Here is a 26762-nt window from a genome sequence, read left to right on the forward strand (position 1 = left end):
AAATAGTTTTAGATTTACTGAAAATTTACAAAGATAGTATAGAGAGTTCCCATAGATCCTTCACCCGGCTTCTACTACTAACATCTTACACCGAACCATGGTACTTTGGTTAAAACCAGGAAATTCACATTGGTACGATACTATTACATACAGACTTTATTTCTGTTTCACTAATTGTTTCACTCATGTCCTTTTGTTTCAGGATTCAGTCCTGGATCATATGTAGTCATACTGCACTTAGCAACTTTTTTCCCCCAATGGTGACATTTACTTAATATTTATAGTTTTTTCCCTTTGACAGAGTTCGTTGTCTTTTGGTAAAGAAGATGATTCATTGGTGAAGATGTAAGCCTGGAAAGCAGAGGCGATATACCTAATGCTCACAAGAAGGGCTTCACCTGTTGAGTGCTCACTGTTCTCCAGTCACTGCTGGGTGCTTTATACCTGTCATCTTATTTACATCTTACTGCCACCCAGCCTGTTAACACTTACTTTCATTTTCGCTAAGGAAGCTGAGACCAGGGAGATTGTTACTCTCCCAGGTTTCAGTCGCGGCTGACCCCCAGCCAAGGCTGATAATGCCAGCTCTGCCCCAGCCTCTGAGAGTGAGAAGTGTCCTCCCCTCCTGCCTCCTTTTTTTTTTTAAACAAAAAAAGGAACAAGCTGAGGGACATTAGGAAACTGCACATGGGCACACAGCCAGGGCTGTCTTTGGAACCCAGGGTCTCTGTAGAGTGGCGGCGTTTCATGCAATTGTAATAGGTGTGATTACAGTCCTTCAGTCGCCCTGCCTGTGAGCATCTGACTCAGTGGTCCTGCCCCCCGAGTACCTCTGCCTCTCATCTCTCTCCATTCAGCTCCTTGTGTTCCACTCCAGCCGCCCGCTCGGAGGGACTTGAGGCCGTGAGCTCCGTGCAGTCTTGTCCAAACAGGGCTTTGACCCGACATTGACCTTGAGTAAGTCACCGTCACCGTTCTGCTATCGGCTTCTCATGTGTCACGTGGAACGGTAGCATAGCCGGGAATGAGTGAATGAACACGTGCCAGTTGTGCCTGGCTCAGCACCGACTGTGCCAGGGTGTAGGGAGGGCGTGAGGATACTGACGATGGCGCCCTCGGCTCGGGGCGGGAAGCCTCCCTGGACGCCCACGTGGCAGCTGCCCCCTCCTCTGTTCTCCCGCGGGACCCTGGCCACCTCTCTGTTATGTGGCGCTCGCACGCTGCGTCATGATCATCAATTTGTCATTCTCTTCTCACCTGACTGGGTGCTCATGGAAAACAGCTGTTATAGTTCCCTGGGTGTCCCCAGGGCAGGCATGGGGCCTGACAGGTAGTTCTCAGACCAAGAGTGATGAGCGAACAGGGTCCAGTGTGAACCCCCCTAATGATCAGTGATGTCCTCCCGGCCCAGTGCCGTGGATTATGGCCACTTGTCACAGGGGCATGCTTCTCTCCACTTCTGTGCCCCTCACTGTGCTCACTTGGAACCAACAGCGTGCTGGCTGGGGAATTCCCCCTCGTGCACTTAAAGAAGAACGGTGGCATTTATTTGAACAGAGATTTCCCATAATATACAGATAGACGATATTTCCTTCTGTCTTTATTAACATTTTCAAACACTTTTGCCCAGGACAGCTGTTCTAGACTTATGCTGTACGTTGTTTCCCAGCCTGGAATGAAAGATCATTTCACTAATGTGTTAGCTTCTGCTCGGAGACCTTGCAAATGAGGTCTTAAAATCTTTCCTTCCAGTGCAAACTTCTGATTTGATGCCGACATCATAAAAGCCATCGTCAAATATCTTGGTATTTGGGGGATTTAATCATTTCAGAGAAGCAGTCATTTCTTTTCTTGATATGTATCCTCCCTCGAATGCTAAATTACGTTCTGTGCTCCCAGAGCCTGGAAGCGGGCGCTTGTATTCCAGCACTGCCCAGAGCCTGACCTGCCTATGCTTTGCAAGAAATGTTTGTTAGAGGCAGACGTTCTCTGGTGACTGGTGCAGCTGTTGTCGAATTTTAACAGTTAAGGCCCTAAGTCCCCTCCCCCATTTCTGAAATGTTTGTGCTTTTCTGCTGCCAAAAAGTTTTTTTAATATGCATGGCGCGTGGAGTCTGGTATTGGAGACGATCGGGTCACAGTTTGAATCCCAAGCAGCATATACCTCTGATTTGTTACATTTTCAGAAAAATGAACTCTGTAAAGTATACACATACACAGAAACGGTCATAATTTCATGTTATTGAGGGTTTATTCCTCCCCATCGTGAAAGCTACAGGGTCTTTCCCTCACGTGCAGACCTGTTTTGCCAGGGCAAGAGTGCTGATTCTTGTTACTGGAGAGAATTCGCTCATCATCTTCACAAATGTGTGTTCCACTCCCCAGCCCCTCCACCTGCCCCGCCCCCAGGCAGGAGACTTCCCATTGCCTTAGGAATACCAGGTAGCATTCCAATGTCAGAAAGTTTTCGAGGATGAGTTTTTGAGTTAGCAGGAGGAAATCTCTGTGTTTTTAGTGAAACCCTCTTGTTTCCATTTCTTCCTTTTCTTTGAGAAGGAAACATTTCTCCTCAAAGGGATGTTGGCTCTTTTGCCCCGAAGACAGAGAGGAGTCATGATGCTTTCAGTTTAGTGTGTGAAATTGGGAAGAGAGCAGAGAAACATATTCATATTTCTCTGTAATTTATTTCTGTTCTGGTAAATGTGGTTTCTGAGCTTTTCAGGAAGAGTAGACTTCTGCCTGCATTTTTGCAAACCACAGCTTGGCTTTCAGGAAACATGGCACTTTAGGTGCTTTTTTATAATTGCTCAGCAGCTCATTATTCAATAAAATTGGTGGTTTGTGATCATGCCAGTCTTGCTCATCAAAAATCCATAGTTAAAGGGGCAGGAGGGAGAAGGAATTAAATAGGTTTTTTTTTTTTTTTTTTTTTTAAATGCTTAAATTTGGGAAGTGGTAGGAGAGAACACTTGAAATATTCCATTGTGTTCTAGCAGGTAATGGGCTTTTTAATTCTTAGATCACCTACCAGTTTTGATCTTTAACCCAAAGACTTTCTTAGCCAGGGTTCTCCTCTGAACCACAGAATACAAAAAAATGACCTGAGTATTTTCTCAGTGCTCCCAAGCATGCTGTCAAGAACTGTGACGTCTGAAATTTGACTCTGCTTTGCAGGGTCCCGCATTGGCCTGCCATGATTCCAGGGATGCTGGCAGAAGACGTTGGGCTCCTGGTCAGAGTCAAAGGACTGTACTAATCACAGCCATAGCAGTCCTCAGAGTATTAATCCGAGTCCCAGTTTCCACAGGGTGATGCCCCGTGGCCCAGATAACACCTGCCTGTGGAGTGTTAGCAAGAGAGAAACCCAGAGCTCAGGAAAACCAGATCTTTTATGACAGACGGTAAAGCCTGCTCTTCGCTCCAGGGGAAGACACAACTTTATCTTCCAAGGCTCTGTGCTCTAAAAACATCCTTGAAAAGATAATCCAGCCTTTGCTCACTAGAAGTGCAGAAACACCGAAGACCCGTATTGAATTGTCTCCCAACACATGGGTAGCTAGAACAGTTCTAGACATGCAGGAGAGGTGTTAATTCGTTATGTACATGGATGCCTTAGGGCGCCTTCTCTCAGGAGGCCCAGGCTGAGAAAAACTGCTAGACCTTTGCTCTGGGCTGCCGTTTCCCGAATGCCTAGGGTTCCTCTAAAATGTTTTAAGTCAAAGAAGAGAAAAACAATGTCAGAAATTCTCCTTTAAAAGGAATACTTTACTGCTTTTTGAGAAAATTATAAGTATTATCTTTTAAAGAATTAGATAGTTAAAAAATATTTTTTGATCCTTATTACCAAAAAACAAAATAAAACCCAAATTCTGGAAAGTAGGAGATGGTTTATATAAAGAAACTCATGTTTACAATTTCTTGCCTTCCAAAAAAAAAAATGTTGGCAGGTTGCTTTTGGAGACACCTGTGAAACATCGTCTGGCCTCTGCTGGCTGAGGCGAGAATTCAGGTCTTAGGTCTTGAGTATATTTAACTGCTTCCTGCCTCATCCCCACTCCTTCCCAGCGAAGAAGCCCATGGAAAGTTTCTTGTATCCTCATGGCTACCTGGCTCTGTTTCCTGAACTTTGTTTTGCTGGGCAGGTCTCCTCTTTCACAGGACTTAGTTCTCCACGTGACTTATGATACCTCCTCCCCATAGTAGAGGCGAATATGAATAGTCCAGTCTGCAAAGTTCATGCCCACAGAGAAGTCCTGAGTGGAGGCTTTCTGAGATACTGTGGGGAAACCCAGGGACTCAAATACAGAAATTTAGGTCTAAGTGGGAAGCCTGAAAAGACTCTCTTGGTGAACCAGTGAGTGTGGGATCACATAGCACATCTGTGTGTTGACAGAAAACAAACAAAAAAAAATCACAGAGAACAAACCAAGAAGCAAAAAAGGCTCATGTTGCGAGCTTGACTCTGGGCAAGGATGGGCGACTCTGAGTTCCTGTTTTGGGACAGGGTGGAGAAAGCCGAGCTAAGGATAGGCCCTTACCTTCTGCACCTGCTCTTCCAACAATTCTTTCACTTGCCAGAAGGAGTATTTTCCCTTTACAGAAAAACAAAACAAAACATTTCTTTTTAAAAGAAAGATGTGAGGATGAAGTAGATAATAGCTGTAAAATTTATGACCTTTACTTTTAAAGAACCTCATAAATACACACACTGTTACCTTATCTTCATCCCGTAGCTGTCCTCCCTCTCAGCAGATAGATGGCCATCGTTTCATCACTTGACTATTTATGACCAGGAAGAGTTGGTTCGGGTAGGGTAACACACCTCATCCCCCATCGCCACCAGCACCCACAAGCGCCTTGAGTAATTGCTGGGAGATAAAATGGCAGTTGTTTGGCTGACTGTGGTCTTAAATTCTCTGTCAGAGCTTCACTCACGCCATCCTCTCCCTTCCTGATGAGTAAGAACCCATTAAAGTTTCATTTTCTGCTGAAGAATGGAGTGACTTTTGCTGTTGGTGATACAGATCACCTTGAGATTTATAGGTTTCTTTGCTTGGTATGAAGTAGGTTTTATGACTTCCAAATGAATGGCTGGATAGGGGGATTGTAAATAAGTTGTTCAAAGAATAATGTTTTTAAGATGTTCCTCCTCCCCCACCTTTTCTGATCAGAGTAAAGGCAACCTTCTGTGTACTAAATATCCAGTCAGTAATGCAATATTTCATGGGCCTGGTGTATAATGTTCAGTTGTAGTGTTAGCACACGTGAACTGGCTGCTCAGATGTGGCTTGAAGTCTTCCTGTGCCAAGCCCTCTGCCCGGCTTTGTGAGTCTACACAAAGAGTTACCCACCTGCTGTCAACCCAGAGGCGAGAGAGATGTCTGAAACCAACACAGAACAACTCATGCTGATGGGCCCTCCCATTTATTGGTGTGATGGGCCTTCAGAGAAGGTCTGTGACTTAGAGAGTCCAGAGGAGAAGAACTGGGGGAGGCAGCTCGAGCTGAGCCCGGGGGGAGGGGACAGACTAGAGCCAGCAGAGGAGCACAAGAGCCTGAGGTGGGGAGGAGGGGAAGTCATGGGAGCAGAGCTGTGGGCTAAGAAGCCAGGCTGCCAGGGCAGGTGGGGGAGCACACCTGTTCCTGGGGAGGCACACGGGGTGGCCTGGGTCTTACCCAGGTGGCTGAATGTGGCTGATGGAACTGGCCGAATGGGAGGCCTGGGGCCAGGGGCTTGGCTAGGAGACCTCCGCCATGACACCGGCATCAGCAGTGAGAATGGGATCGTCTCCCGTTCACGACGAGAGCACAGAGAAAGGAACAGCCTGGGAGCTTTTTGCAGTAAAAATGGACAGGACGTGGTGTTAGTTCTGCTTTAGAAGAAGAATCAAAGATAATGCTCAGTAATATGGAAGGACACGGAAGCTGCTCGTAGAAACTGGTTTTAGCCAAAGTGGGTGAATTGGAGGGGAGGGGCATCTGGGTATAGCAGCATTGAATACATATGTGTTGAAAATGTACTTGAGTAAAACAAGCAGCTTTCAGCCCTGTGCTTTTAAAGCAAGCTTCGTAGACCATAGTCACAAGCCTCCAGTTTTGAGATCATTGAAGAATAATTTATTCAGATCAACACGTATTTATCGAACCCTCCACGTTTAGAGGCCCCTCCATGAGTCTGTTTACTGACCTTTTTACATTAACTTATTTTCAAAATTGGCAACTATTAGGGAATGTTAAGGTCACCAAAGATTTACTGTTCATTGGTTTCTCACTTAAATGCTAGTCTTTGGTCCACTCTAGAGGAATCTTGATTCCCAGTGGCATTCTGTTCTGAGTTGCCACGTGTATATGACCAGATGAAAGAGCTTTATTTATTTTTTTTATTTTTATTTTTTTATTGGAGTGTAGTTGCTTTACAATATTGTGTTAGTTTATACTGTACAGCAAAGAGAATCAGCTATATGTATACGTATATCCCCTCTTTTTTGGATTTCCTTCTCATTTAGGTCACCACAGAGCAATGAGTTGAGTTCCCTGTGCTATACAGTAGATTCTCATTAGTTATCTATTTTATGCATAGTGTCAATGGTGTATATATATCAGTCCCAGTCTCCCAATTCATCCCATCCCTGCTTGGTATCCATACCTTTCTTCTCTATGTCTGTGTCTCTATTTCTGCTTTGTAAGTAAGATCGTCTATACCAATTTTTTCAGATTCCACATATATGCCTTAATATACGATATTTGTTTTTCTCTTTCTGACTTACCTCACTCTGTATGACAGTCTCTAGGTCCATCCACGTCTCTACAAATGACCCAATTTCGTTCCTTTTTATGGCTGGGTAATATTCCATTGTATATATGTACCACATCTTTATCCATTCCTCTGTTGATGGGCATTTATGTTGCTTCCATGTTCTGGCTGTTGTAAATAGTGCTGCAGTGAACATTGGGGTGCATGTGTCTTTTTGAATTATGGTTTTCTCTGGGTATATGCCCAGTAGTGGGATTGCTGGGTCATATGGTAGTTCTATTTTTAGTTTTCTAAGGAATCTCTGTACTGTTCTCCGTAATGGCTGTACCAATTTAGACATTAAAAGGCCACTGTTGAATATTTAGAGCTATAGGTCATGGGCTTGACTGTAGATTCTTTTGACTTTCCTTATAAGCAGAAAACATGAATATCTCAAAAGTCCAAGCAACTAGTTTTGGCCGTTGGATTCTGGTGTTGTAATTAATGCACCAGTATGGCGCTAGGTTGGACAAGACTAGATCTTCTCCACAAACCTGAAGAAGTACGGTGAGGCATCTCTAGTTTTGGGGTGTGGCTCTTGGGGCTACAGACCTGGGAGGAGGTGGAGAGGACTCTATCCCTTTCAGTCATCAGGAGAGAGAAAGGAACTATCATCCTGGCCATTGAGGAATGGGGTGTCATGTATTTGGTGTTCCGTGGCCTTTATACTATTAATCCTGTTCTTCAAACTTCCACGCTTAGCCCAAGCCAGGCCCGATCATCCACGGTCCAGTGGCTTAACCCTCAGGCACCAACCACACCGAGCTGCAACACAGCGGTTACACCTCCTTCACCCAAGCTGGCGTCTTTCCCCCTCTCCCTTCCTGCCACCGTAGCGGACAAGCCACCTGAAAGGTATGTGGTTTGGAGCGTGATGTAGAATGTGAGGGCGGCACACACAGGGGCCTGATCAACCTGAGCACGTTCTTGTGCTCCCCACGTGGAAACAGCTGCCGGTCTCCTGGACTTCGTGGACAACATTTACAACCTTGCCTTAGACTTAAAGGTTCAAGAACAAGTACATTCTTAGAGATTTGCCTTACGTGAGACCTGCTTGAACCTACTCTTTTTGATGCTGGTTGTGCATTTATGAAACCACGTATTTTGGAAGAACTTTTTATACATGAATAGAAAGCTCATGGTTTGTTTTAAAGGAAGGTAAACGGGGCACTGGGAACCGTAATTAACACAGCTCTTTAATGGGCCAGTGGTGCAGAGGCCAGAGGTGCTGACCTTTAGCACAGCCCTTCCTCTGGGACAGCAGGCTGAGGCTCTTCTCCCCATCAGTGGCTTCCCCTGCTCCGGCGAGGTGGGATGCTTCCTTCTGCCTCGGTGTGCATCTGGCTGACAGCCTGGTCTCCATCCTTCCCCACTGTGTTCTTTTCCCACAAGAACACACAGGATGTTTTGACAAGTGTTGAGAAGCCGAGCCTGATGTCCCTTTTGGGGGCGAGACCCAGCTGAGAGCAATGAGCCCCTTCCAGGGTGGCGTGAAAGCAGAGCGTCACTGTAGACAGATGGGCGTCCGAGGGGCATGGCTGGAGCCACTTAGTGTCCGTGTGCCTCTGCCCTTCGCTGCCTCGCCTTCGGTCTCAAGACACCGGTGCTTTTCCTTAATAGATAAACTGAAATGCTTCAGAAATAAACGTGCCCTGTGGTTCTAATAACGCTGAACGAGAGGGAAGGGCATCCCACTGAGCGGAGAGGAGAAGTAGGTGAAGAGGTTCAGGGAAAGCTTCTCAGAGAGGCTCCCTAAAGAAAGACTGGGGTTTGAAACCTGTCATTTACTTGACAGTCAAGTGCTGTGGTTTGCCCGATGTTCCCTTTCCCGCTAATTTCCTTTTTGGAAGGAGCTGCCGCGCTGGTGACATAGAAATGAGATTTGGGCAGTGCGGGCGGGGGAAAGGTGAGGTTTCTCGTGTTTCACTTGGTGCCTTGCCTGTTCCCTCTTCAGCGTCATCAATCGGAAGGCCCGGGCAGTGTACCCGTGTGAAGCAGAACACAGCTCGGAATTGTCTTTTGAAATAGGAGCGATTTTTGAGGATGGTAAGTGTTAGTGGGAGCTTTGTGGGAGGCTGTCTTCTGCCGGCCCAGAGGGTCTACAGCCCAGAGCAGACAGGCGGTCCCTGGCTGTGGGGTTGTCAGGAGCAGAAGTCTGTCTGTCCCTTGATGCTTTGGCTGGGCGAGAGCCTGCCCACGTGGCTCCCAGGAACCGAACGCCAGGGGACTGTGGGTGCCCACTTCCGCTTTAATCTTGGTTATTCTCCAACTCTTGTAACTCTTGAGGGTCTTCATTCGGGATATCTTTTTCCTGATGTAGAGAAGCTGGTGCTACTTGGAGTTAAGAAATGTTTGTGATTTGCATCCTCTGTTTTCCTCTCCCAGCGTCCCCACCCTAGCCTCCTAAATGCTTCAGGTTCACCAGCTCTGAGCTACAGACACGTGCTTTGTCGACCAATTTTGGTTTATCGTTCCCTTACCATTCTTACGCTTTACATGAGTTTTGCTTGTTTGAATAGTGCATGAATCTCTAGATACGGGTATTGACTTTGCATACTGAAACCAGGGTATAGATTTTTGTTTGCATGTTTAATAGTCACACATAAGCATTGAGGAGCTATGCCCGGCTTCAGGTTTCACAAATTCTTCCCATGGTTCAGTGTACATCTCTTCCCTCCCCCTTGATTTCTTCCTTCCCAGTCCTCCTCATTATGAAATTCATTGGTTGCTATGGAAACAGTGATGTTGTGTGGGGGCAGAGCTGCCCAAAAGGGTTCTGGAGAGGCAGCGAGAACCTGTGATGCTTGGAATGGAATGGTTGATTAGCCAGAATGTTTGGAATATATGGAGTATATCAACACAACGCCTGGTGCTATATTGTCAGTAATGCGGCATGTGCTGATGATTGTTTTTTAGAAAGCAAGTTGCCTCATTTAGAGTAGATTTCTATATCTGTGTGCTACGTACTCTGGAGAGCCAGAGACTCCTGATAGTGTCAGAAAACAAACAACAACAAAAAACCCCACGTATGACAGAATTATACTTCGTGGAGAAATTTTGCTCTTGGAGTAGAAGCAAGATCAGTCCTCCGTCACCATAACATACATGCATGCAGTTTTGGCAGGAGAGTCAGTTAGCTGCCCTCCTCCAGGCCTGTCATGTATGGGCACCCATATGGCAGAAGGGAAAGCGGAGAGCACTGAAACCCACCATTTAGGACATGAGGATGAATTTTGACGCTGTGTGGTTGATTAGATTTGTCCGGGGCCTCAGAACACAGTATGGTTCATGTGATACTTACCTTGGTGGAAGGTGTATCTATTAGAATGCCTTTGGCTGCAAGTAACAGATAGAACTGGTTAAAGCAGTCATGAAAGCGGATTCGCTCACGCAATAAGAAGTCTGCACGTGGGGAGCTCCAGGGGCTGGTTAATCACCACCTCAAAGATGTCACCCAAGACCGCAGTGTTTCCATCTCTGCTTATGGACAGGGGCCTCTGGCTGGTTCCCCAGCACGGGTGGGATGGCTGTCCCAGTTCCAGGCCTCATGGCCACACTCAACCCTAGCAGAAGGGGGTTGCCTCATCCTTGTGTTCTTTTTTTAAGCATGAGAAAACTTTTTCAGAACATCCTTCCTTAGGTGACCTGCTCTCACGTCTCAATAGCAAGAATGAGGTCATGTGCTCCCCTTAAACTCATTGCCAGCCAGGACTTCAGATCAATCAGCACCACACTGGGTCTAGGGGCTCCTCCTCTGGGCACGCAGACATGGGAACGGGGGTCAGGACCCCAATCAAATCCGGTTCTGCCAACTTGGATATTGGGAAAGGCCGATAGATGTCTGATGCGGGACACTGAAGTTCTGCACTTTTAAAGTCCCTTGGTGACTTGCAGGAGACCTCCTAAGAAAAATAGTGTGTGCGTAGGGGTGTGTGTGTGTGTGTCTCTCTATCTCTGTATATGCTCATATCCATGTATACACACACATACAGGCATACACACACACATATGTCAGTGTGTTTCGGGAACAGGAGAGTGATTGACAGCAGGTAGCTATCAACTCTGCACTTATTTTGCCTGAGGTCAGTTGGCTTTTCCACTTTCTCTGTGACCCTGGGCAAGTTCCTTAAGTTCCCTCTGCATCAGCTTCTCCATCCTAATCCACAAGGATGTCCACACGTGTAGTGATGTGTCAGGGCAGCATTTTGGGCCACGTGTGCAGCACAGACATTGTGGAGGATGTTGCCGACCTTGGAGCCTCGCTTGGCGCTCCGTGCACCCGGCTTCGTTTTGAGCCAAGGCACATACCACTCAGATTCCGGGCTCTGTGGCGCTGGTGTCCTCAGGTCCTCCCCCAGGCCAGCTGCTCTAGAGACGCTTGTTGACGTGTTGACACCTTCCCTGTACAGGAGCACGTGCACGTCTCGTTTGATGTGAGCTCCTTGCCTTGCAGCCCCTGCATCCCACTCCTGTTCTTCTGTTGCCAAAGATACGCACGGGGACCACGATCGGAACGCACATCCCCAAACTTACTGTTTCTTAGGGTGGTTCTTAAAGGTCACAGAAAATGGAAGACCCTTAAGCAGGATTTATTCTTTTCTGTGTGTTTGCACCTTCATCTTCCGTGCATAGTTGATCTCTTAGCAGAGACTTGATAACTAGTTGGAAGTGTTTGCTTAGAGCACATCTAGTGATGCCTCTCCTTGAACGGCTGCGGCTCTTCCCTTCCGATGACGGACGCGGGCCGGGCCGGAGCAGCAGCTCCCCTGGCCTCAGCAGCAGCTCCCCTGGCCTCAGCTCCCGTCGCTCCAGGCGGCCACTGTTTGTAACTCAGCCACTGGAGTGTCGCTGGGAACATGTCCTTCCTGCAGACCAGGGATACTTAGCATCGCTGAAATGCCTGAGACGTTTTTTTCTGTGTTCATTTGTCCATTTGGAGTCTTCCAGCTACCATAAATGTGCTTGCTCTTGCCTTGCCAGCCGCTCTTGTCCCTCGTGCAGGCAACAAAGGAAATTGGCTTACGCCATTCAGTGGCCTTTGGAGAAGACAAAATCCAGGTCAAAGTGGCCCCTGGGCCGCGTTGTCAGTAGTCACGCGGTTGCGAACATATACAACAGTAGGAAATCCTGACCCAGAGTGTGGAAGGGAAAGGGATCTTTAGTAATCACCTCGCCCCATAACTGTTCCTTGCTCTTCGCTCTTACCGTGTGGGCCTGGACTTGAGTTTAAATTCTAAGCTGAAGATTCATTTCTATAGTAGACGCACTAATGCTTAGCCGTTGTTCTGGGGCAGTGCCTCCCATATCCTCCAGGGGGCGCCGTGTGTAAGGTCTCAGGGCAGCTGATGTGCGCGTGACAACCAGAGGCCAGTGCCCTTTTCTCTGGGCCTAGGGAACCTCAGAAATACGTTACCTCGGCGACCAGTCGCTTCTGCTCTCTTTCCCGATAGGTAGCCCTGCAGCTGCCGGAGCCACCAGTGCAAGCAGGGAGTGGTCTCCCTCCCCAGGGCTGCCTGGCATTAGGATTTCCAAGGTCTGACTCTCTCTGGGCAGGGAGGCTGGCTGCCTTGTTTGCCACACTTTGTTCATTTCTAACCTGGAGACAGGATCTGTCCATTGTTTGGGGAGCAGGTGTGGCCCAGATTCATCTTTAAAAGCTGCTGGTGATTCATTTTAAAGTCCTCAGATATATAAAGAGCAATCCTTGGAAGACAGCTTGCCATTATCTTAGAAAGTTGACCCTCTTATAGACCCCACAACCTAACAGTTGCGTTCTTATATATATCCCTAACATGAGGGAATCTTAGAAACTCATTTTAAGTAAATAAGTGCAAGAAGACTCTATAGGGCGTGATTCTGGTTCAGCTCACAAATATACAAAATAAGTAGTATATTATTAGGGATATAAACATATGTGATGAACCTGTGTTTGAACCATCGCTGGGGTAAGACGGTGAGAAACACAGCATTGAAGCTGCCGATCCCCTTGGAGCAGGGGGAGGGTGTGAGGGGGGAGGGCAGAACAGAGGAATGAGCCCAGGACGGAGGCGTCCATGTCGGCTGCAGTTCTTGAGTTGAGTGTGGGTTCCTGCTATTTGTTTTATAATGATGATGATTTAGATATTTGTCATTCATATTGTTGACATTATGTTAAAAAATACCCCAAGCTGAGACCAGATTCTGTTCTGGAGAAAGCGTCTCACAAAGTATTCTTGTCCCTAGCTTAGTGTCCTCGTTATGGGATGGTAAATCAGGAGGACATGGAGAAACCACCGTGAGATACCACCTTACAACCTATTAGGATGGTCATTATCAAAAATATGGAAAATAACGAGTGTTGGTGAGGATGTGAAGAAATTGGTACCCCTGTGCATGGCTGGTGGGAATGTAAAATGGTGCAGCTGCTGTGGAAAATAGTAGGGCAGGTCCTCAAAAATTAATCATAGAATTACCATGTCGTCCAGTAATTCCTCTTCTGGATATATAGCCCAAAGAGTTGGAAGCAGAGACTCAAACATATTTGTACACCCATGTGCATAGCTGGCATTTTTCACAATAGCCAAAAGGTAGAAACAGCCCAAATGTCCACTGACAGACGAATGGATAAACAAAATGTGGTCTATACATATAATAGTGTATTCAGCCATAAAAGGGATGAAATTCTGACACAGGCTGCGACATGGATGAACCTTGAAGACATTATGCTAAGTGAGATAACCCAGTCACCAAAGGACAAATATTGTATGATTCCACTGATATGAAATATCTGTAGTAGGCATGCTCATGAAGACAGAAGGTAGAATAAAGGTTACCAGGAGCTTGGGGAGGGGGAATGGGGAGTTAGTGTTTAATGGGGACAGAATTTCAGTTTGGGAAGATGAAGAAGTTCTGGAAATGGATAGTGGTGATGGTTATACAGCATTGTGGATGTACTTAATGCCACTGAACTGTACACTTAAAAATGGGTACAGTGGTTACGTATCTACATATATACGTTACATATATTTTACCACAAGTAGAAAAGATCACGCTAGCAGGGAGCATTGGTGTAACTGTCATAACATTCTCATCAGATTCTTAAGGATGTGAGCCTCGCCCGGGGCCACACAGCTCGTGAGTGGCAGGACAGGGTCTCTGGCATAGGCGGTAGCTGGCACACAGTTAGCGCTCCCCAGTGTGTGCCAAGCGAGCGCTGTACTGTTTGCTGTGTGTCACGGGAGTCTTCAGTGAGCAGCCTCTTGGTGTGGGGCGTGGAGCTACCGACCTGCCCTGTCCCCACAGGAGATTGTGGCCAGGTGGCAGCCCAGCATGCGGGAACGAGCAGGAATGGTCTTCGTTCCTCCCCCATGGTCACTACCTCCCTGAGTGTTTGAGGAAAGGATCTACTCGGCCCCCAGACCCCCACCCCGCGTTGCACGACCCCTGGGTGCCTCTCGCATAGAATCCAGTCCCTTTCCCCAACGGGGGCTGCGCTCCGATGGCATTGCCAGCGTGGGATTAAGTGAGAGCCCTTAAACACCCTGCTGTGAGGAACGATGTTGGGGTAGAAGTCAGGGTGCGAAGAAAGGGGTGCCACCAGCTCACCTGGAGGGCGCATCTCTGGTTCATTTGTTTATTCATCCTTTCAGCAAATCATCCTGGTCAAGCACTGTGCTGGGGAACGCAGGTCGTCTTATGTTAGAGCCTAGACTAGGAGGGAGGGTCCAGTGTGTGTGTGTGTGTGTGTGTCTGTCTCTCTCTCTCTCACACACACACACCCCAACTCACAGGGAATGAGTAGGGGGCACATATGGCGGCTCTGACCTGGTCTGGAGCATTGGGAGTGGTCTCGGAGGGAGGGCATACCTCAGCTGGTATCTGAAGGGCAAGGAGGGTCGTCCAGGCATAAACGGGGAGGAAAGCAGAGGACCAGCCATGCAGAGGTCAGACTGTGGGTTGCTACACAGGAGTGGGTTATGAACCCCGTTTGCTGAGTTGCCATCAGCATTGAAAAATAATAGAAAAGAGTGCATCACACGTAGTGAGGAAGTACTGTTCCGTGAAGCGTTTGTGTATTGGGCGTGTGGACATGTGTGCTGGGTTTCGGCTGCACAGTCAGCCGTCTTCTGATGGGTTGCGGTCATGGCTGCCTTGCTCGGCCAGCTCCCGGCTTGGTGTGCTGATCCAGCCCACGCCTCCCCTTTCTTCTACATGCTCGGCTGCCACGTCTGCTCCTGGCCGTGGCCGAGGCCTGAGTCGGGGCCTGCCCACAGCGGGGGGGGTTACTGGATGCTTCTGAACCCTGGTGATGAATGTTTGGACCCTGTGCCCTTTGCTGTCCAGCCCGCGGTCACTGTCCTGTGTGTCCGTCATGGCTCTTGGCGGAACGTGGAGTGTGCAGGGCACTGAGCCCAGCTGTGGAAGGTCTCGCCCTGCCCTCAGGAGTTCCCCGTCCAGGTGGCAGGCAGACAGGGGCCCAGATGATGCCGGTGAGGCCTGGCAAGTGCCGAGAATGGCCGAGGAAGACTCCCCAGAGGACAGGGTATCTGGGGTCTCTGAGGAAGAATTCCCCGGTGAAGAAGTGGGGGAAGGCATGTCAGCAGACGCCGCTGCAGGTACAGAGGCCTAGAGGCTCAGCCGGGGCTTTCTCTGGATGATTCACTGTGGGTGACCCGCATGATGTGCTTGTGGGCGAGTGACGGGTGGCTCGGGAGGTGGCAGGGCCAGGCGCCCGTGCAAGCTTGGGTTTGTTCCTACAGACAGTGGGTGTTATGCAGGGCAGTGCCGTGTCCAGCTGTGTGTTCTGGAAAGCTCATTGAGCTCCTTTGTGCACTGTGGATTGGGAAGAGCCTGACCGGAAGCTGGGGGACCGGTTAGGAGGCTGTGGCGTGAAGACAGGTGAAGGATGGGGTGGCCAGGGGGGCACCTATAAATAACTCTTGTGCGGATCTGTAACCAGACATCCCAGGAATGGCCCCCGTTTCGGTGTTGGTTAAGCCTTTAAGACCCACAGCGGTGCAGTGAGTTCCCAGGCGGAAAGTACCCGGGAGCGTTTTGGTAAAAAGGATTTCTCTTCCTTTTCAGTGCAAACCTCAAGAGAACCTGGCTGGCTGGAAGGGACTTTGAATGGCAAGAGGGGCCTGATTCCACAGAATTACGTCAAGCTGCTGTAGCCACTGGCCCGTGAGGGCCCCGCTGCAGACCCTGGCCCCCGAGGACCTGCCTGTGGGGTGTGAGCACCGTCTTCCCCCCCAGGTGAACCCACGGCCACCTGGACACATGGCAATGACAGATCACAGACTGGCACTCCGGTGGGGGTGTGTGTGTGTGGAATACTGCTAGACGTGGGGGGAGAGGGGACGCACGGCACAGACCTGCGTAGGGCTGTGCGGATATGTGCGGCGGGAGAAGGATGTCCAGGTTAACAGAATGGACTTTGCATTTTCAAGCCTTGGGACTCGTGAGTTTTAATTTTCCCGTCTACAGAGCGAGAGGAAGGGCAGCCTTTTGCCGGCCCGCCTGCCCCACTGGTGGCCACACCACCGGACACCCCCCCCCCCCCGCCACGCACCTGAAAGGGAACTGCGTTTGCAGGATGTGCCCGTAACTCTGGTGTCGTGGAGGGGCTGCCGCTGGCGGGCGGTGCATTGGTCTAAACCCAGAGGGCAGCGGACAGAGGCTCCTTGCCCTATGGACAGCTGCCCTGGGGACCCCACGCTCACTGGACTTAGGGCACCGGCGGACTCACAACAGGCTTTCTCCTCCATGCTGCTCACCTGTGTGCTGTTTCCCCAACCACCACCTTTCAGCCCCGAGCTCTCTGTACATGAAATAAAATATAATTTACTATTGGATCTGTGTCCTCACGTGGGGAAGAGACTGTGGAATTCACTCACTCTGTAACATTTCACGATCTGGCCGCCGGTGGACGGGCACGCACTGTCCCCTGGTGTTGGCACGTGTGCGCTCACCTGCAGGATGGGTTACCCAGGAGCCTTGCTGCTTCGGAGCGGGGCGTGTTTCTGGGGGCAGCGGTCTTCTCTGACAGGTGAGATCCTGGCGGGCCCCCTCCAGCTGCCTCAGCTGGCCTCTCCCTCGTGTCCTGCAGGAACCCGGGCCAGGATGGGGCTGGGGCGCTGCCCCCCAGGGCTTTGTGTGTGAGGCCCGCCCTCCCGATGACCTTCAGTGTACAGCCCTGTCCCCACCCCACACTCCCTATGTTTTCCAGGCCTTGGCGCTCACGTCTCCATCTGGATTTAAGCCGGGCTGCAGGACGGCGGGTCAGGCATTCAGACCGTTCCTGGAGGAACCTCAGCCACGCCCCTGCAATGGATGCTTTGTTGTTTGTCTTCTCAGCCTCCGACTCCCAGGCACAGGCTAAACCGACCTCTCCGGGAAGGGGGAGCTTCTCTGTCCCCTGACCTGGAGTCCCTGGGATGTGGAGCTCATTTCTAGGGTCCTCAGGATTGTGAAGCCAGACCCGCTCCAGGGACCGCTCTGGGGGCCCGGCATGTCTGTCTTCCCCACAGGAGGCTCCTCGGCCTGTCACAGTTCTCCCCTAAGATTGTCACAGGAAGGATGTGTCTGTCGCCTCTTCCCCAGGTGAGATGATTCCAGAGCGCTGGTTATCAGTTTGGAACTCGCCTCCCCTGGACCATGTAAAGTGTCAAGTTTGGGGTCAGGTGTGTAGAAGGGAACAGACCCGTTGGAAAGTATCCATGTTCTACCTAAAAGTAAGGACAATCTCAGTGCAGCATAATTTAAAATACTGGATTGCAGGCCCAGTGGAGGGTTTTGGGGCTGCTGAAGAGCCCAGGGCCCCATGACAATGGCCGGCCGTAAGGCCAAGGGCCAGCCTGACCAGGGGGTGGGGATGGCATCGTCCCCCGTGTCCCCCGTGTTTCTGAGTTATCACTTCCTGCCCCTGCCCGCTGCTTAGGGATGTAGAAGAAAAACTTGGCCTGGGGCAAACTCTCCCATTTCCGTGGGAAGATACAAACTCACGGGCAGTTACAGTGAGTGGGCTCAGGTTAGCACTGGGAGTGATTTCCTGGCCGTGTTCTTAATTGGTGTATATCTATGGGGCAGTAAAAATATGACCCACCACACTGGGGCTTGATTTCTTTGCTCGCTTGAGGAAGACTTCGCTCATTCACCGTGAGGTGCACCCAACCTGCTTTTGCCACCAAACTGTTGTTAACTCCCAAAGTGCGTTTATCACCACTTCCTTGGTCAAGGAAATTGCTATGAGATCTGGCTACCTGTGTGGTTTGGGGCAAATTAAGTTGACTCTGTGATTCTGTTCCTGCTTTCTAAAAAGGAAACGGTACTCAGAGGTTGTGGGTTGAAGTGACTGAATGCCAGTAGCATGCCCAGCACATAGTACGTGCTCACTTAGCACAGCTAGTCCCCATACTGTTACTGCTGTGAGTGTCACTTGCCTCTTTGTTGTCGGGGCATCTGTGTTCTGTAGGATGACAGTGTGGCAATGGTGAAGCCTCAGGACAGCGCTGGCTGCAAGGGCTCCCACAGCCCCAGCCCTGCCATCCCCTCCTGTGGTTGTTTCAGGAAGAACGGGGTCACGCCAGAGGGGAGCCAGGGGTGTCTTCCTCTGCAAGTAGGACCAGTGTGGCCACGTTGGCCACAGCCCCCAGCTGGGGAGCCTCCCTCTGGGCCTGGCCCGGAGTATACTTACTAACGGGATCAGGAAGTGTTCCCTTGACTGGCAGATCATCTTCATTTCCCCAGAGGAGAAACGGGGGGATGGGGTGGTAGGATTTTCTGTTTTTGCTGCATGGGTGCGGCCAATCCCCTGAGCATCTGTTGAAGGCTGGCTGAGCAATGGCCCTGCCCCCCTCATGGCTCAGGCCCCGCAGCCCCGCCTCGTTCAGCACCAGTTGCTTAGACCAGGTTTCGGCCTGTGTTCATTCAGAGGCACGATGAGGGTGTGGGGTTTGGGCAAAAGAGGGCGCTCAGATTTTGTTTCTTACTTGCGGTGGGGCTTGCATTTGACGGTGTCACCCCAAGGCTGGCCCTGGTGGTCTCTGTGCCTGGAAAGGAGATGCCAGGTGAGATCAGAGCCAAGTGGCCTAGGGGGGGCTGTAACCCCCCTTTCTTTGTAGTAGTAGAAACGTCTGTAGTTGGGAGTATGGGTGGGGAAAGCAATGGATTGTCTGTACCAGTGGTGGGCATTCAACTCATTCTTTCTTTACGGGGACTGACTGAGCCAGGGGAGATTATCTCATTTTAATGGAGGCTCTCGAGCAGAGAGCTTTGTTTAGATTCAGTAAGCTAGCCTTGGTCTTTCTGCTCTACCATCTTGCCACTGGGGGCCGGTAGGGGACAATGGCTATGAGTTGAATTGTGCACCACCTTCCAAAATTCATACGTTGAAGTCCTAACTTCAGTACTTCAGAATGCGACCTCATTTGGCAGTAGGATCATGGCAGATGTAATTAGTTCAGATGAGGTCAGTAGGGTTGGGCTCTAATCCAGTATGATTGGTGGCCTTATGAAAATGGGAAATTTGGACACAGAAACAAGCACAGAGGGAAGGCAGTGTGAAGACACACAGGGAGAAAATGGCCACATACAAGCCAAGGAGAGAAGCCAGATACAGATGCTTTCCTCATGGCCCTTGGAAGGAAACAAGCCTGATGACATCTTGATCTCAGACTTCTAGCCTCCCAAACTGGGAGACAAGACATTTCTGTTGATTTTAAGTGCCTCCCCCCACCACCCTGCCCCAGTTTGTAGTACCTTGTTACAACATTTCTAGGAAACAAATACAGTGGCTAAAGTACGTGTTTTGAGTTAAAAAACAACCTATTTTGAAATTCTATTTTCACTGTTTTATACCTTGGTGACCTTGGACGAGTTCACTTCACCCCTTTATGCATCAGTTTTCTTCTGTGAAATGGAGAGAGTGGTACCAACTTCACTGGGAGGTTGGGACAAATGATGATGTTAAGTGCCTCAAGGGTACCTGGCAAGAAATACGGTTTAGTAACCGGGGAAGATGGGAGACGGTAGCCGCGGGGTACCATGTTGGGGGGTGGGGTTAGTCTCTGCCCCCCTTTTCATCTCCTAGCTATGCCTGCTTCCCTCCAGCGTACCTTCTCCAAGGCCATACCTTGCTCTTTCCCTCTGCCCTATATTGTTCGCCCTTTCTCTGCCTTCCCAAGGGCACACGCTGCCTCCTTCCTTTTGACCTTGTCTCTGTTCCCCATTTGCTTTCACGCTGGGCCCCTTCTCACTGGTTCTCCCCTGAAGACTCTCACAGCCAGGTCTGGTGACTCCTTCCTCAGCCAGAGTTCTGCGTGACTTTTTGAATCTTCCTGAGCTACCCGACTTTCTTTCCTCCCTCCTCTGGGAGGGATGTTATTCCAGGAGAGTGTCCTCAAACAGCTTTCCGGCTCCTAGCTCTGCAAATGTCTTCTCTGATGCTTGTCAGCACTCTTTTTCCTTGACTGGCCTGGGTGGTACCTTATTGCTCCCCTATTTGGGTAACCCGGCACATTCTCCTAATGCTTTAATGTCTGGCTAAAAGTATCTCAAATCTGCTGGGTGGAGTACCTTGGAGAATTCTTTCCTATCAGAATATCAACTTGACTGGAAAGTAGACTTTTGATTTTTGCCCAAAAAGAGACCGCATTTTGGATGGGCAGTAAGTGCACGGGATTCCTTTAGGCTGCTCGGTACCATGCGTCAGTGTCTGAATTTTTCCTTCCTTGGAGGGTTTAGCAGCTGCAGGTGGAGCAGCTCAGAGAGTGGGCGGAACACGATCCGACTCAGCTCAAGCCAGTTTTCACAAGAACCATGACCTTCTCTGGACCAGGCTGGACCAGGGCATGAAGATCCAAAGAAATGGCTTTTTCAGACTATGGAAAACTTGGAAATCACTGTCTTAGCAACATAAATTCTAAGAAAAAAAATACCTAAATTGTGCGTGGTACATTGGTTGAATGATCCCAAATTTCACCTCTCTCTGGATCCATGCCCTTGTGTAGAGCCTTGCCATGCCAACTCTGGGCTTGACCTTGTAACTTGCTTTGGCCAAAGGGACGGAAACAAACTTGATACCATCAGAAGCTTGAAAAGTGCTAACCCTTTCTACTGTCTTAGAGCCTTGCTTCTACCATGAAAATATGTCCAGGCTAGCCTGCTGGAAGAGGAGAGGCCACATGGAGCAAAATCATCTCAGACCAGTTGGCTGCATGACCACCCCAACCCAGCCAAGCCTGGCCCAGATCAGCAGAACTCCCCCCGCTAGCTAACTCATGAGAATAATAAATGATGGTTGATTTAAACCACTCGGTGATGGGGTGGTTTGCAGCTAACTACCTGCTACCCTGCCCCATCTTTCACTTTGCTTTGGATCCAGGCTTGGTCTATGCTGAACGTTAAGATCATATCTTAATCTTCTCTTATCCAATGTTGTTTGGGAAGCCACTGTTTTATTTCCAAGAAAACTGCTGCACCAGCAATTGCATGACTTGGAATTAAAGTGTGAGAGATACATGTAATCAAGTATTTTAGCCTGGATACATTTGCAGTTTATCAAAAAGTATGTTGGAGCTGACTTTAACATAAAGGAACATTGTTTTCTTTTTGCTTGAGGGACATTCGTCATACAGAAGCAAACAAACCCCTAATTATATATGCATCATTATGCATAATTTTTACTGCTTTGGCATACAGTGGCTGGCTGGCTCAGTGGCAGAGACTTAGTAGCTAATGATTCCTAAATGTGCAGCTGGATCCTTTGGGCCCGAGAGCACTTTTAGTCTTAGAAATGCAGTCACGCTTGACCCAAGAACGAGCCTGCTCTACTCAGAAAGGGCACCTACTTTAGCCAAGGGTGCACAACCCTGGGGCCTCCACCCTGCCCCCCACCGCCTGCCACAGCAGATTCACAGCCCACGATGGCTTTTGTTTGTTTAAAGTTAGGGGCTCTCTGCGACAAACTGTGCTCCCTAATAGGTCAGATTGCATAAATTTTAAGATATAAAATTACCTTCATTTTCAATTAAGCCTTTACAAATTTGTGCACAAAAGTTTTTTAAATAGTTTTTTTCCCTGTTTTGTGTTTCACGGCTATGTTGTGTTCCAGAAATATATCAATTGTGTTAAAGCAAAGTTGTGGTTAACTCTCAAATAGTCTTCTAGTTCAACCAATCACCAGTTAAATGACACATTAACAATGTACCTGAATTTCTCTTGTGTTTAACTCTCAAATAGTCTTCTAGTTCGACCAATCACCCGTTAAATGACACAATAACAATGTACCTGAATTTCTCTTGTGGGAAATACATGTTTTCTAGTTTTAAGATGAACTCATAATTGCTTACTGCTCTTTTGTGGTTCGTATTAATGAGTGACATCAAGGGGAGCAGCCTGTAAGGAATGTGAGAAGCATCACGGCTGGTGGGAATGGAGTCTCTTGATAGTCCAAGAGGACCTGGGGTAAGAGCAAGACTCCACTGTGTGGAGGAAGACCTGGGAATGCGACGGGGCATCTGGTCTACTCAGGTGAGTCTTGAAGTCTGTAAAATGAACACGCTTCCGTGTGGTTGCGAAGATAAATGAGGCAATGTGCCTATAGCATTTAGTGGCTACATCAGTAGTAGTTATTGTTATAAAATTGTTATGGGGTATTTCAGTGAACCAAATATTAGCAGTAGGACATCTAACCAGTCCCAAAAGAGGATAGTTAATATGTCGATTACACAGGGCTTTCTAACATGGGGGAAAAAATGGTGACTCCATCTTGGATGTAGGCAGAAGGGCATATAATCCAGGTTTAAAAGGGCACAAAATCCACGTGCTCCTACAGACGTTCAAATGAACTGTTTCCAAAACAACAAGTGATTAAAGTAAAGGATTTATTGTAATCTGCTTACAGTCCTTTGCAAAGACAGACATATGTTTTTGCATAAAGATATAAATTGCTTCATTTTAAACTAATTTAGTGTCTTTTTTAATTATATGAAGAAGTTTTGGTGAATTATGAATTGTACCAAACCAAGATTTTTAAGAGCAATATGGTACAAAAATAAGAGCAGACAATTTGGACTGGGACAGGCATTCAACAGTGGGTTGAGAATATGGCTTTGCTGTTTAATCAAGCAAAGTTACCTGGAGACACACAAAGAGCCAGTAACTTCGTTAATACAAAAAGCTGATGCAGACCGTCTCCATCCCAAACCTGGTTACGTCAAGATTCCGATGTCATAAAAAGTAAGTCTGAGCTAAAAGCTGCTCTTGTGAAGCCATTTCTTTTCTAGAAACTCCCAGTCTGCATGCTGTGTATTTATCACCTTCCAAGTGTGGCTTTCATATTGCTGTGCATGTAAGTTGACCGTATTTAAAGATCTGCGTAAAAATTAAATTCTTGAAACTGCAAATTATGTAAGAGAAACTCCTCCCTCTGAGTGCAGCTTTCACAGGTTTCCCCTTGCATAAGGCAGGTGTCTTCTGAAAGACATGGTAATGTTGCCTGCATGGTGAACCCTGGAGAAAAGTGTTGATCCCAACGCTGCCATCTCCCGGCCTTGGGCTTCTCCAGCTACAGCTTTTAGGTTTTGGAAAAGAATACGATTTCACTGAGTACCTGATGATTATCATCACTTTTAAAAGATTAATTTTGGCCTCTATTCAAAGTATTTAGTGCAATCATATTGTTAAGTTTCCCCAAAGATATATATGTTTGTGATTTGGGGCAAGAGAAAAAGCCATAAATTGCATCAGTGCCAAACAGATTAGTGAATTAAAAATTTTACTGCCACTGTCTTGCTTATATGATCTGTAGTTTTTTTTTTTTTTTCCAAAACTGTTTACGTATAAAATTCATTTTTAAAACCTACCTTTTAAAAATCTAAAAACCCTCTAATTATCGTGCAGTCTCCTCGCCGTTCTGACTGAACCGTGCCGTGCCCACACACACCTTCCCAGTGCCTCCTGCCATGACCTCCGTGTTCCCATGACCAGTGCCAGGAGTGCAACAACCCCTTCTGAGACCAGAAGTGAACATTTCACCTTTTGCAGACGTAGCGCGTGCATGGAATTCTTTTCCCCCCAAAGGAGAAAATTCGATTTTCTAAAATGGGATGAGGATACGCTCTCTGAGCCATCGCATTTCCAGTCTGTCTCTCCCCTAAAGCTGATTCCGCTTCTTGAGGAAAATGGAAAAGAGGCAGCTTTCCTAGAGCTGCTGCACTCCCCGGACATCCTCTCAGGGAGGGTGTCATCGAATGACGCCTTCAAGGAGCTGCAGACACCACAGCGCGCCGTCCCCGGTGGAAGGAGGATGGAGCCGAAGCCGGAAAACGTGCTCAAGTCCCACGAACACCCCAAGCGGGAGACCAAGGACGAAACGAAAGTACAGAAGAAGTAGAAAGGCTTAAAGACAACCGAAGAGGTTTAAGTGTGGTTATTTACAACAGAGACTGTAAAATGGTAAATTAGATATGAAGCTAAAAAAGGCACAGCTTTCCCTTTCTTAAATACACTGTAAACGGTTCATGATGCATGCAGAACGTTTCACTTTACAAAAAAAAAAAATTTTTTTTTTACCTTGTTGGTTTAGACAAAGATAGTACTTAAATAGTCTCCAGCAAAATAGAATTCTTTCAAAAATACTTTCCCATTCATCCTATTAACCATTAAAGTTTTTTTTTTTTGTATGTGTCTCATTTACAAAAGTTCCTTATACCTTATTTTAGGTCCTTCACAATTTATACATACAGTAATGTACAGCACAGCAAAAGACTGCAAAAATTATTGGTAAAGCCAACACAATAGATACTAGAAATTGAAACCAAGGCATTTGTTTGAACATCTTATCCGTTCTAATTAAATAATAAATGGAGGCTAGAGGGTGTGGATACCAGTGATGCAGAAAGACGTGGGCGAAGCAGTGCCCCCAAGGGGGTCGCTAACCCATCCACGTGCTCCGTTATTACACAACAGGAATCTGTATATATTTTTGTGTTTTTTTTTTTTTTAAATAACGAAAGAATATTAATGCCCCATATTGACTATACGCTTTATGTGCAAACCAAGGGTGAGCTTGAAAAAGTTCGTTAGTCCTTGAACCCTTTTAAAACAAGCGAACGATCCCAGAAACTACATGGCATAGTTAAAACTTCCATCTGTTAAAATATCAAAATCAGAGAGTTATTGACTAGATATGGCTTTTCATCCAGAGGAACAGGAACGTGTTTCTAAGTGCTGGGGGTTGGAGAGGGAAGAACCTTCCAGACTTTGCAGGTCTCGCCAAATCCACGTCACCCTGCCCGCCTGCCTCCCAACCCTTGACATGATTTTCAACTTGAGCAACTGCTGAACAAGTGGGAATCAACCATCACGTGTCAAAAATATAATTTTCTTGGGTCCTTCGTGGGTGTGTAGTAACACGGGGAAACTTAAGGCAAAGTTCTTCTGGTGAGATGTCTCCCGTCACTTCCTGTGAAAGTAAAGGGTCTTAGCATTCCCGGACTCCACCTTTGGCAGCTGGTCGCTGATGATCTCCACCAGCATCGCTGGGAACTCCACTTTCAGGGCCTGGGACTCCCGGAAGGTATAGAAGCAAAATTCCAGCAAGTCGCTCACCAGCTGCAACAGACAGACAGAGGGGCTGTGACATCGAGGCCTGATTCCCACCCTGTCTCCGGGCCCCTCTGAGTCCTAACTCTGGCGTAAGCTCAGAGCAACATTCACAAATCCCACCGTGTCTATGAAGCTGCTTAATTAACATGACTAAGTCATCCATCTTGGGGGAGGAAGAAGGATACTCAATGTCCGCTGCATGTAATAGGTCTTTCGTGCAAAACAGATCCAAACAGGAGCTGTGTCTTTGTTGAGTCTTAAATATACCAGCAGCAACAGGGCCAGTAACAGAGTTCATAGCAGCAGGGTCACTGAATTGCTCTCATCCAATTCTCATTTATAAATGTGTGAATTGGGTGGGGCAAGCACCTGCGTGTAGCTTTGGGTCCTGGCGCTGGGCCTTCCCCAGCTTGTAAGGGCAGGTGCTGTGCCCCCTCGAGGCCTGGCTGGGCCCTGCCAATGGAGCTGTGGCCGCAGGGGAAGCCAGACTTCCACCGGCAGCCCCCTGGCCTCATCTTGCCAGTGTCCTCCTTCCTTCAGGCTCCCAGTCCTGAGCTGGGGGCTGGGGCTGAGACTTCTCAGCCCCATTCCCAGCTTTATTAAGATATAACTGACATACAACTTTGTGTGAGTTTAAGGTGTAAAGGGGTAGTAGATTTGATACACTTATCATATTGCAAAAGGATGAACACCTCTATCAAGGTACGTAACTACCATTTCTTTTTTGTGATGAAAACTTTTAAGATCTACTCACTCAGTAGCTTTTGCGTATATAGTACAGCATTATTACTATAGTCACCATGCTGTACACTACATCACCAGAACTTATTCCTCTTAATAACTAGAAGTTTATACTCTTTGGTCAACATCTCCTCATTTCCCCCACCTTCTGGTAACCACCATTCTACTCTCTGGCTCTATTAGTTTGCTTTTTTAGAATCCACATGTAAGTGAGATCATATAGTGTGAGTTTTCTCTGTCTGACTTATTTCACTTAGCATAATGTTCTCTAGGTCCATCCATGTTGTTGCAAATGGTGGGGTTTCCTTCATTCTCATGTCTGAGTCATATTCCATGATGTGTGTGTGTGTGTGTGTGTGTGTGTGTGTGTGTGTGTGTGTGTGTGTGTATGGATAAAGATGATACATAATATCGTCTTTATCTAATAAATATCGTTTTTATCCATCCATTCTCAGCCACTTGGAGAACATGAAAACATCAAGGAAAACGTCTATGTCTTTCCACCTGTCCAGCCATTTTCCCTACTCTGTGACCCAAGGACCTTTCCTATCCTCCTGGACCTGAACTATTCCCAATTCTGTAAGGTTAAAAAAAACAAACAAACCCACAAATGCAGTATAGCATTACTGGGTGCTATTCTC

The 26762-nt window shown here is 47.9% G+C and overlaps 2 protein-coding genes across 6 annotated transcripts in view; one reads left to right on the top strand and one right to left on the bottom strand.

Moving 5' to 3' along the window:
- Window positions 1–16625, top strand: part of ARHGAP10 (Rho GTPase activating protein 10) — a 328794-nt gene extending 312169 nt beyond the window's left edge. For 3 of the 4 annotated variants that reach the window (XM_059922584.1, XM_059922585.1, XM_059922587.1), the window contains 3 exons: window positions 7495–7647; window positions 8747–8838; window positions 15856–16625. In XM_059922584.1, coding sequence (XP_059778567.1) covers window positions 7495–7647; window positions 8747–8838; window positions 15856–15944 — 334 coding nt within the window. In that variant the 3' untranslated portion in view covers window positions 15945–16625. The remainder of the gene's footprint in view (window positions 1–7494; window positions 7648–8746; window positions 8839–15855) is intronic. The other variant, XM_059922586.1, reaches the window with a different exon arrangement.
- Window positions 16626–22638: 6013 nt separating this feature from the next.
- Window positions 22639–26762, bottom strand: part of NR3C2 (nuclear receptor subfamily 3 group C member 2) — a 370452-nt gene continuing 366328 nt past the window's right edge. For both annotated transcript variants that reach the window (XM_059922588.1, XM_059922589.1), the window contains exon 9: window positions 22639–25386. In XM_059922588.1, coding sequence (XP_059778571.1) covers window positions 25231–25386 — 156 coding nt within the window. In that variant the 3' untranslated portion in view covers window positions 22639–25230. The remainder of the gene's footprint in view (window positions 25387–26762) is intronic.

Source organism: Balaenoptera ricei, chromosome 5, assembly GCF_028023285.1.
Source record: "Balaenoptera ricei isolate mBalRic1 chromosome 5, mBalRic1.hap2, whole genome shotgun sequence".
Taxonomy (NCBI): Eukaryota; Metazoa; Chordata; class Mammalia; order Artiodactyla; family Balaenopteridae; genus Balaenoptera; species Balaenoptera ricei.